Source organism: Phoenix dactylifera, chromosome 3, assembly GCF_051530095.1.
Source record: "Phoenix dactylifera cultivar Ajwa chromosome 3, Ajwa_hap1_PhDact_Kaust_v1.1, whole genome shotgun sequence".
NCBI lineage: Eukaryota > Viridiplantae > Streptophyta > Magnoliopsida > Arecales > Arecaceae > Phoenix > Phoenix dactylifera.
The window spans coordinates 2,473,894-2,494,506 of NC_143192.1; the positions used below are offsets into that span (position 1 = coordinate 2,473,894).

Consider the following 20,613-nt stretch of genomic DNA (forward strand, 5'->3'; position numbering starts at 1 on the left):
GTAAACATCCAGTGGTTTAAAATCAATTTCGCCAAGTTGGTTTCAGGCAATTTAGATATTTAAAAAGAAGACTCGGGGCTACAATCCCCTCTTCAAAACCTTTGACAACTGACTATTATTTGCCGCAATCAATTCCTTGGGAGCACCCATGAACTTCTTGCATCTTGATTCTTCACAACAATTCCATCCTAGAGATCATTTATCTACTTAATTATTTTCTTCTATATAATCAATTTTTATCAGCATGGTTTTATACATGTGAGTTATTATTTTTTTCTTTCTTTCTTTACAATACTATTGTTCGATCGAAATTTTGAATCCTTTTACTAGGGCAAAAAATGCCGAATCTTGTCTCTTGATCAACACATGCCTACTTATCGACCTGATTGATTTGGCACACCAGCAATCCAATGGACTACTAAACTAGTTTTCCAGAAACAATGGCAAATATTTTTCTTGTCTAGATTTGTTTTATTTAAAATTTTGCTACTGACTCCCAGAAGGTTAAGTGACACTGGAAAGTAATTAGAAAACATGCTTAATTTGTAGTACTTTGGAAAAAATAATGGTACCATGATTCTAGTTGAATAGTGGCAAAGCTTGTGGTAAATTCAAAGCACAACACATCATGAACTCTGTCTCACGTGCGAACAACAGTTGAATCTGATCAATAGCACTTGAATGAATTTATTTGTGATTTCCAATCAAACTTAGGCTGCAAAGGAGCAAGAAATAGAGAAATCGGAAGTGGAGACTTCTCACCCTACGGCTGTCTCTTGCGGCGCACCGGACTCCTCCCCCTTCTCCTTCTCCTCCTCCGCCGCTGCCTCCGCCACAGCCGCCGCGGGTGGGTTCGCCGCCTGCGCCGACTCCCTCTGCCGCCGCTCGAAATCCTGCACCAGGTCCGGGTCTACATTAGCCTCCGGCTCCCACGTCGCCTCCTCAATATCCACCCACTTTACCAAGTACTCCTTCCCACCTCCTTCCGCCGCCTCCCTCCGAGCCACCACCGCCTCCGCCACCCCGTACTCCAGACCGGCCTCGAAGTCCGCCACCAGATCCTCCGCCACCCACTCCTTCCTCACCCACTCCCTCCCCCCGTCCTTCCACTCCAGCAAGTACTCCCTCCTCTTCCCCTCCCCCCTCCCCTCCACCACCCTCTCCACCTCCGCCCACTCGTACACCGCCCCCTCGAGCTCCGCCGCCGCCGCCGCCAGCCCCGCCCGCCTCCCCAGCGCCACCGCCGGCGTCGCCGCCAGCACCTCCCTCGCCAGTTCCAGCGCAGTTTTCCCCTTCCCGTCCACCGCTGTCGCGTCCGCCCCGGCCTCCAGCAGCGCCCGCACCGCCGCCGCCTGTCCGTACCCCGCCGCCACGTGCAAGGGCGTCAGCCCACCGCCGGCCCGCTCCGCCCGCCCCACGTCCGCCCCCGCCGCCGCCAGCATCCGGATGCACTCCTCCGATCCCAGCCCGGCCACGAAGTGGAGGGCCGTCCGGCCGTCCGCGTCCTCCGCGTCGGGGTCCCGTTCGCCGGACTCGTTGGCAAGGAGGGCCGATAGGGCGGCGGCGTCGGCCTTCCGGGCGGCGGTCCACCAGGGGGTCTCGTACTCCGCCACCACGTCGGTGGCGATGGCGGCGGCGGGGACCCAGGATGGGGCGTGGCCGTCCTTCCACTCGATCAAGTACTCCATTGCGGTAGTGGTGGAGACGGAGCCATCGTCGCCATAGACGGGGGTTCTGACGGTCCTGCTGCCGATGATCCGGCTAACCTCTCCGTAATCCTCTTCTTCCTTCTTTAATTCTTGTGCTTCTTCCTTCTTTAATTCTTGTGCTTCTTCCTGGGGTTGGGTTGGAGATGAGGGTTGCGGGAATTGGTCTTGGAAAGCGAAAGACCGGACGCCGCCGTGGCGGCGACGGCGGTGGCGGAGGGTTAGGCAGGTGGCGGCGATGGGATGGAAGAAAGTAAGGGGTTTGAGTTTTGGAAGAAGGAGTTTGAGGCGTGAAAGAGATGGATTTGTGAGCACTGCCTGCATGGGGAGGAGCGGGGGTTTGTGTGTGTGTGTGTGTGTGAGAGAGAGAGAGATCTCTTTTGTTTATGGCCGGTATGATAGGATAAGGGTGTCGCTGAACAAGAGTGGAGGGGATTGGATTTCGGATTTCCTGCTGTTGGGTCCCATTGTCCAGGACCGTATCTCCCAACCAAGAGGAGAAGGTGCAACCGCTTGACACCACTTTATTTATTTATTATTATTATTATTATTATTAATAAAAGCAGCAATTTATATATGAATACATCTTGCCAAGTCACGAAAAAATAAAGAGTATAAAGAAAAGAAAATATCTCCTATATCAGTATACCGCCAATGTAAACTTCCAGTTAATCTGTGATACCACCGAAGAGCAATTTGCTGACATCTTTATAAAGCCATTGTAGTTAATCAAGAACAATTTTCATTATGGAAGAGCTACTTCTAGTTAAATTTTATTTGCTATCTTCTATTTAGTATCTTTTTTCTTTTTGATTAAGGCCTATCTTTTGCACTTATTTGCTTGGTTTTGTTTATTGTAAGTCGTTAGCATTTCTTATCCTTTTCTTAATTTGATTATATTATGAATAAAAACATCTCATTACCAACTATAGCAAATAGAAAGTGTAATTTAGAAGTTTGTGAGGAAACTTCAATTAGAGCATTACAAAATTGAGAAAGTGTAATTTTATATGTAGTTGGGATTTTTTTTTAAATAGAGCATTACAATTTTTTTTTGTTGATGAACATAAAATTAAAATATTTAATAAACATTAGCAATAGCAATTAATATTTATTTCCTCCTTGAATATACCAAACATAGTTCTTTCTCTTTCTCTCTATGAAGTGTAGATGTTAGGCAAAATTAAAATTTAAGTAATTCTTTTATTATTTTCCCCAATCAGCTAATGATATTGGGATGGTATTATGTGCTTCGATGGAATATCATGCATACAAGGTGCTGAAATTTTACCAGGGATTGAAAGATTTACCATTACAGGATTATATCTCTACACATCCATCAACACAAATAATAACAAAACCAATATCTTGACCTAAATTGTGGATTAAGTACGATAGGTTTGAGCTATTAAGAGAACAGTAAACTCTGAAATAAAAGAAAAAAACAAAATATCAACAAATTCTTATCAACCTAAAGAAAATCATATTCACATACTAACATTTTTTCAGCTTTCAGATTTGTTTGGTTCAGGACCAGTACAACTACAAGCATCAACTTATCCCAGCTGTTATTGTGACAAATACCATCAACCAAAATCATCCAAACACATTTGCTAAAATATTTCGTATTGGAGCATCTCATTCTCTCAGCCTATAGAGATCTTATTATTTTTTTCGTGAACAACATTACATGCTCAATTGATAACATCTATTATCTTCCTTCTATTGTAAAATCTGAATGGAATATTAGAGTTCACTTGATTATGCAAACCTTTCTTTATTTGTTATTTATTTATGGTTGAGTAGTTTTATTTGTTATACTAGTGATATATCCCTTGTCTCCACTTCAAAAATACCATTCATTGCCAGGATGCCTACCACTATAGTTATTAAAATCTTTAATGTTTAATACCCACCATGATTTTCATGATTTTGGCCACGATTTCCACATCCTGGTTCCAAAATTAAAAAATTATTGCCAATATATCCACATTTCAACTTGATACTCTAAAGGTTCATCTAACTTCTTTAAATCCCATTAAAGCTTATAAAGTACACCAATCGATTCATGTCATAGTGGATGTTGAATGAGGCAACAAAGAAAATGGCGCTGCTGCATGGCATTTAGGGCTAAAAATAAATCGGATACGGATTGGATATTAATATATTAATATTTGTATTCATATTTTTTAATAAATACGGATATAGATATGGACATGAATATTAAACAAATATCAAATTAATATCCATATTTTTTCTAAATGGATATGGATACGAATTGGATATTAAGGATATCTATATTTATTATAAACGGATACATATACGAATTGGATATTAAACATATCCTTATATTCCATCCGAATATAGATATAAATCGAATACTTTTTCAGATATTAATCAAATTTGAGCAAAATTTAATGATAAAAACTAGTAATAAAGACATGATTATGAAGAAAATATTCAAATAAAAAATATAATTTAATAAGTATTTATCAATAATAAAAACTAACAATTTCATAAAGGATATACCGCTCAAGGTTCCTCGTCACCGAAGTATACTGGATCTATGGCGCCTCTAAGGCATCTCACGGCTGTAGCTGGTTGCAATTACCGGATGAAAACTAAAAAATAGACAGGACGTTCGAAACCCTATTTGCTTGAAGATGACGAAGAGGAAAAAGAGATGAAACAGGCGAACGAGAGATTTGAGCCTTTTAGCCATGCGGGAGGATTCGAAAGATTTTATTCCAATCGCATATTTCGTATTTGGGTTACTATCTTAAGTAATGGTCATTTGATGTCCGGATTTTTTTAGTTTAGGTTTGGTTAATCACTTAATTGGTTTATTGATTTAACTTAATTTAATCTTTTTCCTTTTACTTACTCTTATTATACAGATATTTAGATTCAGATCTGAATTCAGAAAAATCATGTGTATCCATATCCGTTTTCTAAAGATTTTTGAACAGACTATCCGAATCTGTATCTAGATCCGATCAGATCAAAAATAATAGTATCCAAATTCGATCCAAATCGGATACGAAAATAGATATGGTCGGATATAATCCGATCCGCTTTCAACCCTAATGGCATTAGTCATGTAGCATTACATCAGTAGAAAACATAAATGAATGATTAAATTCAGTGTGACCATAAGGAGGAAAGCTACATTCCACCAGTAGAAAACATAAATGACTGATTAAATTCAGTATGACCACAAGGAGGAAAGAAAAATAACACTTTTAGATGAATTATTCTTTTAAATGGCCAAGCTGGGCTGATCAAAACTCCATTGAGGTTGTGTTTTGTTGTGCAAAAACTAGGGATAGCTATTCTTAACGTGTGCTATCCCTCCACTATTCTTTTGTACCACAGTTAAACAAAAAATTATTGTTTAATTAGGATTGGTTGAATTAACTGAAAAGTGGGAAAAGGTGGAGGAGAATAAGGCTATGTTTGGTTCAAGAATAAGAAAAATAGGGATGGTTTATGCTTATCAGAATAGTTATGCCATAAGTTATACCAATTTTTGTTAGATTACAACGGGTGAGCAACAAAACGCACCTTTTAGAACAACATTAAAATGATCACTTTTTTACATAAAATATAGAAAACATGGAAACAAAAATGTGTGTTTACGCCAAGGAATAGTTTATGAAAGCACACCCAGTTGTGCCAGTCATAAGTAAGTTTGACCAGCATAAGTATTTTTGTATAATGCCTCCTTGCCAAATGCTGCTTGACAAGCATAAAACCTAGTCCAAACTTAGCATAAGATAGAGAAAAACTAACTTCTCGCTCTCTTTTTTTTTTTTTGTTGCTAAGACGGGTGTATCATACCTGACAGGTATAGATACACCCAATAAAATCAAAAAACAAAATACTTCGGAGTGCCTGGGGCAATTTTCTATCTCCAACCTACAGGGTACTACTGAAGTGACCGGCTACATAACTGGCTATCCAATTCGTAGTCCTATTAGCTTCACGAAAAATATGCTTGGCCTGAAAATCTCGTCCGTCCCTCACCATTGTCCAAATATCTCGGAGCAAAGGGTGGATACAACCTTTACCCCTTAGGCCCCTTCTGATCCAACTAATGATTGTGCCCGAGTCTCTCTCTAGGACAATGGAACTGGCCTGTAGAATACATAGGGCGTGACGAAGACCCGCCCAAGCGACCTTCAACTCCGCACCCGGAACCGATATGTCAAAGAAAAGTTATTGAGAAGTTATTTTTCCTCCTGCAGTAATAAATTTACCCAGGATATATTGACCCAGCTGAAATTATCTCCGTAAAAGGTGATGCCATTACCATGGGATAAAACACTTCTTGGTTAGGACGTATCCTGCAACCAAAAATGCTGTCTAGGTTGAGGATAAATGGGGTCTATATATGTTTGTTTTATCCTGAATAACTTGCGAGGAAAGCCATTTGGAGAAGGGATTTCTATAACCGATAATTCGGTCGACAATGTCAAAAAATAAAAAACAAATCATTAGGGACAGAAGTACTTATTTCAAATAAAAATTAAATGTTATCTCTGCTGGTATTAATCTATTCCATGACATTGGACCTTTTCTTATCCTGGAATATCCATCCCACTCCTAGACAAGTCCTGAAACCTAATGAAGACCGGTGAGATCATGGTCCAACTTTCAGATCAACAAAGTCAACACAATACCTAGTAACCCATTGTCTTCATCTACTCTAGCTAGGCTAACCCATTCTAATTTTCAAATGTAACTCCTGATTTAGACCCACGGTGCAACCAAATCTTATAATATAATATAAAAATTAATTTTTCAAGTCTACCGCCTATTTGGCAAAAAGTTCTTAATATAAAGCTATGTAAAAATTGCATATGTGAGTGTTTAAAAAAAATTAACAAGCATCAAATACATTGAAATTCTATACCACATAGAATCAAGAGATATCTATTTGCAATAAAATTTTAATTAAAAGACTTCTAAAAAATTTTAAGAGCTTGTTATCTATCAAGCAAAAAAAGAATTAAAATAAAATTGTTTATTAATCTATATTTGTTTGTTTCTGACAAATTAAGATGCTTCAAATACCTTCTTCTGTACCATTTATATTAAAAAATATCTATTTAGAGTTATAAGTAAAATTTTAATTTTTTTTAAAAAAATTATCGCCGTAAATGAATATCTCTTTAATCTGCAGTGCATCTACATCCAAGTTTATATTTGATAGTGCAAATATTAGCTAATAATATGTAAAGTATTTAACATATTATAAAAATATCATCAAGCTATTTATTATTTATACTAAAAAAATTCATTCCTTTGCAACTCAATCAAAACATATACAAAGGATAGAAAACTTGTGCGGCGCAGTGAACCGCAGATACTAACGCTGGAAAAGAGGAAATAAAAGTGTTTCTTTACTCGGAAACCAAATTACTCAATCCCTGCTGTCACCCACTTTCTTTTCCCCTTTTCCCCTCCCCAAATCTTTTCCCTCTCCTTGAACCCGTCCCCGGAACTGAAATACCAAAAAAGAAAAAAAAAAAACCCAACGTCTCTTCTTCTCTCGTCTGTCTCTCTCAGAGACTCGAAGAGCGGGATAGAGAGGGGTGGCGACGATGCACGCGAAGACGGACTCGGAGGTGACGAGCCTGGCGGCTTCGTCCCCGCCGCGGTCGCCGCGGCGGCCGATATACTACGTGATGAGTCCATCCCATCCCGATGCCGAGAAGATGTCCCTCGGCGGCTCCACCCCCGGCGGCTCGCCGGTGCACCACCACCACTACCAGCACCACCACCACCCCCACCATCACCGCTACGCCAGCTCCCCCATCCACCACTCCCGCGAGTCCTCCACCACCCGCTTCTCCGCCTCCCTCAAGCACGCCTCCTGGCGGAAGATACCCCTCGCCGGCCGCCACCCCTCCGACGCCGGAGATGCCGATGACGACTCCGACGCCGACGACTACCCCGCCGCCACCCCCGTCCGTTGCTACGTCGTCTGGTTCCTCCTCGGTTTCATCTTTCTCTTCACCCTCTTCTCCCTCATCCTCTGGGGCGCCAGCAAAGCCTACAAGCCCGAAATCTCCATCAAGGTCCGTTCTAACTCGTTCGATTCATCCCATTTTCTCCCCTATTTTATCCATCATTTCTTCGTTTAGGCCGAGTCGACTCGGTTTGGTGTCTTCTTTTTTTTGCCCATTTTTGTTTCGCAGAGCGTGGTGTTCGAGAGTTATAATATCCAGGCCGGGATGGACTTGACCGGTGTCCCCACCAAGATGCTCTCCATCAATTCGACGGTCAGGATCGCGTTCCGGAACCCGGCCACCTTCTTCGGCGTCCACGTCTCGTCCACCCCCTTGGAACTCTACTACTATGACCTCAAAATCGCCTCCGGAAGCGTAAGCATCCCAACCAAAACCATCCATCTTCTTCTTCCTCTTCTTCTGCACTTCAAGTGCAAACCATGGTCACGGAAGAGCCAATAGAAGAGCTCCACATCGGATTTATGCGTTTCCTTGTGTCATTTTGTCGAACATTTACTTGGCGACGAAGCGGGCCCCGCTGAATGGAGCGCCGCAGAAAGCGATAATTTATCTGAAAAGATGAAACAGCGCGCTATTATGATCTGACAACATTTCGTACGAACCAAGGAGACGTTATCGATGGATGATGGTGAGTCATGGATGGATGGATGTTGAGCCAGCCATCTGTGGGCTCAACATTACCTAATATGATGTCTGTTTCCATTCAGAGGGGGGCCATCCATTTTTCCATTTGTTATTAATTCTTATACAAATTTGTCATTTTTATTTTCTAATTTCTAATGTTTATTTCCAATAATGTGGTCTTCTCAACTTTTTCCCCACAGTAGTAGGCATCCATTGGTGTTAAAATATTTGTTAAAAAAAAAAGAGAGTTTTTTTTTTCCGTTCTATCGTATTTCATATATATTAGTGTATATAGATGTACATTAATAATAAAAATATTACTAACTGATACAAATTATGTGATTCTTTATAAAAGAAAATAATATAGATTGATATGGAATCATGCTGATAAAAAAAATATTATGTTGGTATGTAATTTTTAAAATTATGCGGCTTCACACATTGTTTCTGAGCCTATTCAGTTCACGAGTTCCTTGGCCAGCCATTACCTATTGCGTCTGCAACTTTATTTCATAAATAGCCATTCAATGCAGGTCAAGGTTGCTTGATTCAGGCTCAATATCATGTTTAGAACCTGCAATTCGCCCTTTCGAAATGTATGATATGTCTTAATTTTGTTCATTTGATCGTATTTTGAACCAGAGTTTATTTGGAGCCAACGTATAGTTTTGTTAATTCTGTGTTCCAGTTGCATGATTTCAATGGAAAATGTGTGCAGATGAAGGAGTTCTACCAATCGAGGAAGAGCGGCAGGGTGGTGGCGGTAGATGTGATTGGGAGGCAGGTGCCGCTCTACGGCGGTGGCTCCGGCCTGAGCAGCCGGTCGGAGGGCGGGCCGCCGGCGGTGGTGCCGGTCGACCTCACGTTCGTGATGCGGGCTCGCGCTCGCATCCTCGGCAAGCTGGTGAAGTCCAAGTTCTACCGCCGCATCCACTGCTCCCTCACCCTCAGGGAGACTCATCTCGGGAAGAAGCACCTCAACCTAAGGAATTCCTGCAAGTACCGTTACTGAGCCGAACCGAACCGGCCTGAGGGCATTTCTGTCATTTTAGTGAATGGGGAGCGGTAGTTTTGGATTCAAATGGGTTCATGAGAAGGTGTCGGTCAAAGTTATGGAGGGCTTTTTAGGCAAAGTCTGACTGACGACTACTGCATTCTAAGTCCGTGATGTTGATAGTTTTGTCGGTTTCTTTGTGGATGTTGCCGTTGGTGGTCGATGTAGAGGCTGATAGCTTTGTTTGAAAAAACACAGGATTCTAAAGGTTTTGTTTTGCGTGAAAGATGTTATCTTATTGTTTTTATTCTACGAGAATTACTTTTAGCACCCTGCCATTCTCTAGACAGCAGCCATAAAAGTCTTCTGGTTTGGTGCGTTCTTACTAGAATTTTTATTTTATGAATATTCTTCTCAAAATTTAAATTTATAAGAATATTTTTTTAAAAATATATATTTATTTTTTATTTTTATAAAATACTGTTTTTTAATGAATGTTTCTAATATAATGATGCTTTTAATATAATGATTCTCTGACACCGTTAATAAAAATTATATTTATTTTAATAAAAAATAAAATAGAATTTTAAAATTATTTTTTTTTGTTCTTCATTATGGTTTTATTATAAATATTTTTTTTTTGCATATCTATTTTTTTAAGTGTAATTTAGTCATTTTAATTTAAAGATAATTTTTTTAACGGCATTAGATGGTATGGGTACATAAAAATTAAGAATAAAAAAAATAGTAAAATAAATATTTTACGAAGGTATATATATATTAATTTTTAAGGGGTATTTATATAAAATTTGATATTTAGAAGGATATTTATATAAATTTTTTTTTTTTTAAGTTACTATAGCACTGTGCAGAGTCTCGATCTGTTGTTGATTCATTCTTCTGTTTTCTTTTATATATGCATATAGTTTGGTAAGTAACATATTTTGATGCACTGTATGGTTCTTAGAGCCTTTGATTTGCTATTTATGATTTTTAAAAATATGTAGTCGTTATTTAAAGTCTAAAGAAATGGATGCTGTTGGCTTTCAATATACTCTTTATATGGATGATACCCTTCCATGCAATCCTCTTCTATGCAGACTTTGCTCTAGATGATACCCTCCTGTTGCCGTGTCCCTTTCAAATTGGATGCTGTCATCTCTCAATATACTCTTTACATAGATAATACCCTCCTATGCAATTCTCGACTCTACTCTAGAAACCAATTTAGAGTCAGAATCAGATTTGCTGCATCCCTCTTGCATGAGCAAACTAGTCTAATTAGCTATGTTCGGGATCAAGTAGACTCAACTAAGTTTCCTTAAATCCATGTATAGCTTGGTCAAACCACTGGTGTTGGCTGGGAGCTGATGGCGAGCATCTATCGATGCAAGACATCCCTACTATAGTAATAGGTTGTGCCGTCTTTTTTTTTTTTTAGAAAAAAAAGGGAAAGAGGGAGGGAGGGACAAGCCCACCTCCATGTAGCAGCCTTCATTCCGCCAGGAGTATGCTCGATGCAGGCAAAACTGATCATGTGTTGGGCACGCCGACCGTTTTTATTCATACCTTTTCCATCCGGTTATTTCTCTGGGCTTCGATATGAACTCTCCATTTAACATCCGTCACATCCGGCACCACTGAGGCTATCAGCGGATCAATAAGCTCACTTCTGGGTTGTGCCATCTTTCGGATATTTGTAGGATAGCTTTGAGGTTATCTCTTTTTTTTTTATTATTATTGTATTCTCTAACTTAAGTAGATATACTTATACCAGAGTACTATAATTTATCCATATTTATAAAAAACCTCGGAGACGTTGAGCCTTTGCCATCCGCGAATCAAAGTGCCTTGGCCCGTAAACCCCTCCGGCCGCGTAACCCAGCTCGTCTCTTGTTGCATTTTTTTTTCTTTTTTTTTTTTCCTCTCTTTCTTTCATTTCTCTTTTTTTATTTCTCTGTTTCTTTCTTTTCTCTTATTACCATTGATTTTCCGTCATGATCGGTGCTTGGTTACTTAGGAAAGTAATCAACCAGTCAAAAAGAAAAGATACTGTATCAAACCTTCAAACTGCTTGGCGCTCACAAAGTAATCAACCATTGTGTGTGATGGCAGCACTAGCACCACACCTTTTTCTTGCTTTAGTCTTTCTTTTGGTTTTTAGTTTCTTTCATTTATCATTTGATCATTGCTTTGCTATCACTTAAGCGATTGGCTTATCTTCAGCCCAAAAGAAGGATTCACCTTCCTTCGCATGTATGCACCAATGGATGGCGCAACCATAACTTTGAGATCCGTATATCCTGATGATTGAGGGAGTTCCGAGTGCTTTGAGAGCTATATGAGGTGCGACCCAACGGATAATATTCTGAAAGAAGATCAATCATTCTTCGTACAAAAGATTTAATCCGAACCCTTAAAAGGTTATCGAGCAGTTAACTTTCAAAACTGCTGCTACTAAAAGTACTCTACTCGATAGTCAAAAAGAAAAAGATAATGCATCAATCCCAACTTGATCAAAAGATGAAAAGGTTCATTGACTCAAAACGAGGAAAAAAATTGAGAAAAAATAAATTACATATAAATTTATCCAAAATACCTTTCTCACAGGATCAGATAATTTATGGATGTATTTTCGAGATTGTCGATTATAGGGAACAATTTTGCCCCTCCACCACCAAGATGGGGCTTTATCATTCTTTCAATAAGAGAAAGTTGTGTCTCACCCAAGAGTCCTTCCTAGCAACTCTCCATAAGAGGAGAAATTATACTTACACTAGCTGCACCATGTCAGCGGTTCACCATGCGAATGGTGTTTCACCATATGGCCTAGCTTAACATGTTAGCTTAAGGGAATGGAGAGTTTAGCGCTTCGCCCACTCTCGTTTCTCCTCTTGATCAGAAAACTTTTTCGTTCTTCAGATGATGGAACTAAGGCAAGTCAAAATCTCTTATGGTCCCTTTTTTTGTCCTAAGGATTGTGAGAACAGATCCAAATTAAACCTTTCTATTTAAAATTCAAAAAAAAAACAAAAAGACATAGGAGTGATCGCGATACTTTGCCATGCGCCTCCATTTAGTGGATAAACAATTGTGGTCAATGTGGACTCCAAGAGACCTATACAGAGCAGTCTACCAGCCATTCAAGCCGTTCTCAACCATAGTCAGATTTACAGACAGGGAGCGAACCCGCCGTGCATGTTCAACCTCTTGAAAACCCTTTCCATTTTATCCCTTCTTCCTTAGTTGATCGAGTCATCCTCGAGTCTCTAGCACTTTATCTTATCTCTGCTTTCTCATCTCGAGTGGCCGTCGTGCCGCCATAATCGAGCTCCACCATCCAAAAACCCTGGGCTTTCTTTCTCTCCAATCCCTTCCCCTTTTTTTCTTATTTCAAGATCCATCACCACAACCTAGTAGAATCCACATCTTTGGCCAAGGTCCGTTGTCTTTGCCGTTTACCAAAGAGCCATAGATTATTGTCTATGCAACTTTTGGGGAATATTTTTTATTTACTCATGAAGACTTAACAAAGGAAGTTAATTGGTAATTAATAGACTTATTATGTTTGGTTGCAACTTGGAAATAATTAACACAGGAAAAGGCAGTGACATGCAAATAAAAGATAACGGGAAGGGCTATATGCAAAAATTCTATCTTCAACTTTTCTCCATATGTGGTGTGGCCCTTCATGACACGTGATGATTGATTTTGATCGCTTAGATCACTATCAGACGGTCATTGCCAGCTGGAGGGATCTTTTTCCTCTATTCCAACAAAGAAAAGTTATCTACTCCATCTGACTAGTTTCGGGTTCGAGTCCCGGGCAAGAAAAATGCTTCACAAGGTATCTCCAAAGTAGATGGCGATTGATAGGGTCATCCTTGATCGTAATTTCCAGTATGAGTACTGCGTCCAACATGAAACTAGTGATTGGTAGTAAAACATCGCCTGTCCTCTTCATCGATGTCTTTTTATACCTTATGATGACGTCTTTTTATACATTGTCAAGGTGAAAGATCTTTAGGTTCGGCTTTCCGTCCTTGGTCTCGTTGTAGATGAAACCCTCTTATGTTAATTTATTCTGTATTTGCGTGAAGATTGATTAACTCTTCGGATTCTCACTGCACCACAAACGCTCTTGAAGCGCCGGTAAAATACCTTGGAGGTTTCTCCGGCTTAGCAATCCATGAACCGAAGTGCCTCAACCTATAAATTCCTGGGGCCGCATTGGCCGGTATCTCCCATTCAATGGTAGCGAAGCTACTCTTTGAATTGCTGATGCTGCTGCTGTTATCTGCCTTCCATTTAAAGAAGAGGCTGAGGTCGTCGTCGTCGAATGCCGGAACCCAATTCTTCTCTCGTTGCATCTCGACGACGGCAAATGTGCCCTCGGTGAGGAGGTCGTTGCGGGGGTTGGCGCTCCAGAAGGTGGCACTGGCCTTCTCTCCTTTCTTGAGCCAGCCTTGGGGTGGCAAGACGATATCCTGCTTCATGTCTCCGAAGGTGGTGCCGCGGGGCGCGGCGTCGCCGGCGGGGGGAGGCAGGAGGCTGATGAGCTTGGAGGAGAGGTCGGGAGGGGAAGGGTGGCCGCTCTTGGGGAGCTGCTCTCCCTTGGCTAGTAAGGATGCTAGCTTCTTGAATTCTTGGATGTAGGCTGAGAGTGTGTGGGGTCCATATAACGTAGATGCAGCCTGGGACAAATATAAATATAATTAATTTATTATATATTTTAGGATCTGAAGGAGTAATTAATTTATGGATGCTAGACCTTGGATCCTCTAATCTTTGATTAAGTTTCTAATCTACTATGGAAAAAGATGCTAATTAATTTACATTAAATGGAGAGGTTTTGCACCATTCGTGCATCAAGAATCGTAAAGATGTGCGATATAAAGACGCACATACATCCCACACGCATTGATGGTTGATTTTATATGTTGATCATAGGACGGTCCAAGTGCTTATCCTTTTTACTCTATTCAAAAGCCCAAGGGTTAAGATCTTTTGCACGGTGTGCGGGCCGTACCATAGAGGTGGCCACCATCATGAGATGAATGGTACATTATTTGATGGCCGTCCATCTTCTGATGGTGGCTATTGAAGGTTGCATCACTCTATGGTGCAGTCCACACACACACACACACACATACATACATGCCTAATAGTGGCCCAACTGTGAGAAAAAAAATATTTGATCACTATTCTAACACTTTTGAATCATTTGTCCATTTCAATGTTAGCTTAGCATTGCTTAGTGTGCAAATGGCTTAATTTGCATCTAGATGACTACACTAGGATGCTGATGAACTATTGACTGAGAGGTTCGGAGCTCAATTCTAGATGCCCATACAAGCCTGTGTGGAGCTCAATTCAATTGATCCTATGAGTAGAACCCTTATCCAATATGAGATCCGCTCCTCTGTGCCAAGGAAGGTGATGGCTTTGGACCCTACAGAGGTGGTTTAGAACTTTTAATTTCATTATATATAGTGCTGGTACTAGGATATTTCAAACACAGAGCCTGATAGGAAAAGGTCGAGATTAATTCTTTCTTTTGAATACTTGCAGATCTATCTGAACTTTCAAATGAATGGTAATCACATATAGCATAAGGCATAAGGTTAAGATAAACTGATAGTTGTCCTTTTCACAAAAAAATTGGTCAAGACCTATGCATGGTTACATAGAACTTGCTTTCCTAAATCATCAAAGAAAATTTTACAGTTTTGATTATTTGCAGGATGTCTCATCAGTAGAAATCCATATAAATATTAGAATATCAATAAAATCGATTGAATCCTTCTTTTTTGTTGCTTTGTAAGAGTTCATGGAGGAACGACCGAGAGAGGCTGAATCAATCAATAGATTTAATTCTAGAATTATTAAGAAACAGGCTTTATCAGTCTAATGCAATAACCTATTAGCCCAGACCTTCCTTTAACCTATAGGCTAACTTGAAGTTTTTGTCTAGATAGCCTGGATCACTGTAGCCTAACTGGTTTAGATTGAGGTAGCACATAAGTTTGGATCTTAATTTTCATGGTAAGTGCACATATGCATACCTCATATCTTTGTTGTTTGTACTCTTCAAAGGTTGCCACATACTGTGAGTATGCATTTGAAAGGCCAGCAATCACAACATGAGTGCTTTCATCAAACTCTCCACCCCCACTGCTTATTAGTGCTGACTTCACTGCCTCCCTTAATCTCCTTCCTGCCATTGTAGTGAACTCTACAATGCTCCACCAAGACATTGTTAATTATCACAATATAAACATAATACAATCTTCCTCTAACAATATAAACATAACAATATATTCTCTTACCTCCAGGAACCGAGAGTATGACTAGCTTCCCTATCTTTAGTATCTGAACAGGTAGAATCGCTGGCTGATATTTCGTCAAGAAAGAAAATGAAATCAAGACAGTAAAATATTAATGATCAGGACCCAACCATGTTTATATTAGTCCTCATTGTATATTTTATGCACACAAATTCCTTGTGTTCTAAACAACTATATGCATATCTTGTACACAGGAGTTCTGGATTCTGGAGGACTTACAGCCCAAGCATAGGGTATGAACATCTCCCCAGTGCTGAGCAAGACTGCCTTGGGCTTCTGACACTCAACTTGTTGCGGGCTTGGCTCTTTGAGAAAATCCCTGACCTTCTTCCAGTATTCATTAATCTAATTATATGTAACATTACCAGCTTAGTAAACTTGCGATCTACATCTCTTCTTTATAGGGACTTGCTGCAGTGCATTTACTCACCTCAGTGTCTCCTTGTTGGAATCCAAATACTCCAGGGCCATCAGTGGTACCTGCAGCAAATCCTGGGCCAAGTGCAGCAGGACATGTGTGTGCCTTCCTCCCTCCTCCCAACTCCACCTGAAGATTAGTAAAATTGAGATATGTGTGACGGTAGTCCACACTCCCACTTAGCTCCTGTCTTGCAGTATTAAAAAGGTCGATGGCTCTGATGAATTGCCTCTCTCCAATGATTCTAGTGCTCTTTATCTCATCTGGGTATCTAATTATTAGGTAACACAGTAGGAGTTACACAATGAGGAAGCATATATAGTTGTGAATGGAACCTACGTACTCCGATGATAGGAAAACTGAGGAGAAAAATTAAGTTGGTGGAGTTTACCCCGGGCCACGGCCTACGCAGAGTTGATCATTTCCATGGCAGGATGAGTGATTGAAGTCACAAGGAAGGCCACTGTCGAGGCAGAAAGCACCCAAGACATTGGGAGTGACATCACCCACATTGGACTGGCAAAATGCCCCTACAAACTTGATCTCGCTGTTCTGCCTTACTTTGAAATTTCTACTGGTTGTCTTGCCACATGATTGCCCTCCCGTGGCTTTGATCCCCCTTGCTTTCTTCAGGTTGGTGGACTCTACAGCAAATGCTGCTGTTAATATGTTATAATTCTTATTAATGTATTGTACCGATACATATGGATCACCATACCATATTGTACAGGTACCAAAACGGTACGCGTTACGGAGGTATACTTATATCGAACCGGTATATGGTATCATACTGGATGTATTGATGATGTAATAGAATGGTATTGGTACAAGGTCTGGTGTTGAGACGGCGAAACTTAGTTTGTATATCTTTAAAATAGGTTATCGGTTATACTAGTGTCCATTACTTGCAATGATTTGATTTTATGGTGAAAATGAAGATGGATGATAAATAGTAGTTCTGCCCTGCACCTGTAAAAAATTGTTTTATCATCCTATGCGCGCAATAGGGTAGCAAAGGTATATATAGCAAGGATGTTAACTCCTCACAGGTTTTACACTAATAATAATCATATATTAATTATGCTTTAAGGTGAAAAAGATATAATTAATAAACAACAATGCATTAGAAATTGCAAAATTATATACAAAAATATTTCTAGCATTGTGTTTGTGTAGATGTTGCAGTGGTAGATACGAGAATAGATTATATCTCTTGTAGTGTTGTTTTAGACTCGTCAAAAATATGAAGGTCAGAAAATATTTTACTATCAACATTTTTGACTTTTAATAACCATATATATACACTAATATTGATTTAAAACGTTGTCACTGCTGCATTAATTAAATTACCTGGTTTAATCATAACAGTAGTTTTTGGCTTTTCAGGTTGGGTGCTACTGTTATTGGCAGCAAACCAATCTTCAAATAGCCTGGCAGCAACACCTTTGTTATCCCCACTAATGAGCCTGTTATCTCTGCTCATGGAGGTCCCATGGGTCGCAAACCAATTGAATGCTCCTATGCTCTCCTGACTCTTTCCATCCACAAACTTCAGCAGCGTCATTTCAGTGTCCACATCTCTTGCGTACCGTTCTCTCTCCTCAGGTGGGTTGAACAGATAGGCACTGGGGCTCCTATTAATTCCTGCATTTGCCACATCTCCTGCATGACAAAAAGCCAACCACTGTTAATGATCATGTCACCAATCTTCCTCTTAGTCATGTTAGGACGTTGGTCTTCTACATATAAAACTTGTCACAGAAAGGACACAATCCAGTAGTTCCAGCATTATATTGTTGAGAGTTCCATGTACATGGTTCATGGGCAGGTGTTTGCTCTATGCAGATTCTAAAGCCATGGGAAAAAAAAATTCGGGCTATGGTGTGGGTCCAGCAGTGTGTGGGTGGGGTGAGCGACAGCCATATGCTACTCAGAAATATTCGGACTATGGTGTGGGGGGCCGGGATGGCCGTTTAGACAGAGCATATGTACCGAGAGGCCAACGGGGTAGCAAACTAGATAGCCTCTTACGTGGTTAACCATTCTGGAGAGACTCTCTGCCTGAGGAAAGGATGAATTATCCAGAGTGCTTGGGGACTTGTTATCTTTTGACTTTTTTGGATGTATTCATATCCGCCATGTATGATACATCTACTTTAGACAAAAAAGAAGAAAAAAAAATTTCCTCAAGCTATAGAAGTGTCTCCGAACGAAGGTTTATAGTAAAATAAAAAATTAGGATTATCGATAGATATAGAAATAACTTATATTCTCTATTTTATATTTATTTTTTATTTTGATTTCGATATTTTCTTTTATAGTCTATATTAATATGTAACAAGGCCAGATAATTTTTATTTTATTTTCTTTAATTCTAATTCTTAGGAGAGAAAAATTTACTATTTTATTCTGTTGATAGAAGGTTTGTGATTACTAATCATGAATAGAGATAGGATAAAAAAATAGTTCTGGAGGAAAAAATAAAAAGTAATTACCCGAAGCTTCTAACTCTTATTACAAGTAAAACTTATGTCCTTAAAGAAAACACAATTCTTTTTATTTATTTTTTTATTACAATGAACTGAATACTTGTCCGCTACAAATAGCTAAATTTAGTACTACACTTTATTAATATTTTGAATTTTGATTCAAGGGAAATGGTTAATTTTTCCATCATTGATATGAAATGATTGGCAGCATACCCATCGTAATATATTCTCATAAATTATGGGTATGCTTCTTGGTGGAGAGAATTTGTTGCTCTATATATAGCTTGTTAAATTCGAAAAATGGCAAGATGGAAACATGAACATGAGTTTGGATGCTCTGACATACCATGTTATGCATCCTTTAATTACAACAAGGCGCCCCCATGGCTAAGAAATGGAGATGGGAGGTAGGAGAATAGAAGAGATCATGTTTCTTAGAGATACGACCATCCATATGGGGTTTTAATGGTTTCTGTATATCATTTTCATAAGATTATTTCTGTGTTAGCATCATGTTTATTTGCAAGGTTGTAGGGTCCCTCTCCAACTAAATTAATGATCCAATGCTCCCTTACAGGTTGTATCTTATGCATCATAATGCCGTGATCTAGCAAAATCATCCTTGTGAAATAGCCCATAATGCCATGACCAGCAATATTCCAAAACATGAATTAATCAAATTATGTGTAGTTTATTGAGATTACTTAGAAGAAAATAAAGGTGTTATTTTTGGGATAATTTACAGCATTATAGATAATTTACAGCAGTTCCTTTTTCAGTTATGGATTTATAAGTTGTAAAAAGGGATATAATTAACAAGTAAGAAATTTAAACTGATTCAAATCTTGAATGAACTGCAGGTGCTGGTTTCCTCCATTGCAAAGTGGCAATTTTTTTTTTTTTACCACTTTGATGCTGATCTCTTTGCAGTTACATAGAGGAGCATATGATAAATATTCTAGTACACCTGTGAGGAGGGCTTTCATCAAAATTATCAAATATAATCGAAGTCCATGCCCTTATGTTAACAACATATGTTAAGTGAATCCTAATATGCAACATCATCTCTTTCATTCTCTTTCTGATGAATAACAATGATCTCTTTTATATGTGAATTTTTTTTTAAAAAAAAATTGAATCATCAATTGCGTATGAACAAGGAGTCTAAGGCTGCTATCATAAATCAAAATGTACAACATGATTTATGTATGACACAAGTTAGTAAAAGGAAACAATAAGATTTAACTTATAGTTCCTGTACCTTTGTTGATGAAAATGGACCCTGGCCTGAGGTTTTCATGAGCTTGGACAATGGATTGTTCTATTGCACTGACTATGACATCAAATGATTGCTTAACAAATCCAAGAGAGGTTACAGAGTACACAACATACTGCAAGTAGCCCCCCGGTCCGGCATGAGTGTGAGTGCCACTGATTGCTATATTATCCTCATTGTACAAATCACCAAACCTAAATTTGTTTACAGACAAGCATATATAGATTAGCTAGCTACTCCATCATCTATATATCCACTTTAATCTCTTTAAAATCCAAGGCATTAGTAGATTACCTTGATCTAAGCCTCTCTAGGACTTTGATGGTGACTAACTGAGAAGCCATTCCAGCATCAAGGTTCACAAAAGCCAGCCTTCTTCCATTTGGAGATTCGGCGACGACGAACGCCCGAGCACGTAACCGGAAGTGAACGCCGGAGCTGACCTGATCCATGTTGGCATAACCCATCATGTTCACGCCGGCCGCAGGGCCCGTCATGTCGTAGCTTCCTACCCCGATTAGATATTCGCCATTTGATAAGCTCGCATTGTCACAGAGGATACTGCATGTTAAGATGGCTGCAAACATGGGTATATAGTAACTCTTCAGAGGTTTCATGGCTGCCTAGTTTTTCTTTGCTAGTGATACTACTGTTATCAGGATAGGAAAAAGTTGGGCATTTTTATAATGGAATTATATGCTGTTTTGGATGGAATCTTTGTTGC

General features: G+C 39.5%; 3 protein-coding genes across 3 annotated transcripts; 1 reads left to right on the forward strand and 2 right to left on the reverse strand.

Moving 5' to 3' along the window:
* Positions 1-522: 522 nt before the first annotated feature.
* LOC103700610 (putative signal recognition particle 43 kDa protein, chloroplastic) lies at positions 523-2,137 on the reverse strand. Its single transcript, XM_008782524.6, has one exon. It carries the CDS (start codon positions 2,028-2,030, stop codon positions 759-761), a length of 1,272 nt encoding a protein of 423 aa, XP_008780746.4. The 5' UTR covers positions 2,031-2,137; the 3' UTR covers positions 523-758.
* A 4,992-nt stretch (positions 2,138-7,129) lies between these two features.
* LOC103708702 (late embryogenesis abundant protein) lies at positions 7,130-9,689 on the forward strand. Its single transcript, XM_039123846.3, has 3 exons — positions 7,130-7,789; positions 7,910-8,095; positions 9,084-9,689. The coding sequence occupies exons 1-3, from the start codon at positions 7,313-7,315 to the stop codon at positions 9,375-9,377; spliced, it is 957 nt and encodes a 318-aa protein (XP_038979774.2). The 5' UTR covers positions 7,130-7,312; the 3' UTR covers positions 9,378-9,689.
* A 3,373-nt stretch (positions 9,690-13,062) lies between these two features.
* Positions 13,063-20,386, reverse strand: LOC103708734 (neutral ceramidase 2-like). The gene is made up of 9 exons (XM_088717281.1): positions 20,184-20,386; positions 19,875-20,083; positions 17,475-17,810; positions 16,516-16,768; positions 16,137-16,395; positions 15,926-16,051; positions 15,689-15,752; positions 15,425-15,594; positions 13,063-14,053 (listed from the first exon to the last, which is right to left on the reverse strand). Exons 1-9 carry the CDS (start codon positions 20,384-20,386, stop codon positions 13,481-13,483), a joined length of 2,193 nt encoding a protein of 730 aa, XP_088573407.1. The 3' UTR covers positions 13,063-13,480.
* Positions 20,387-20,613: the final 227 nt, after the last annotated feature.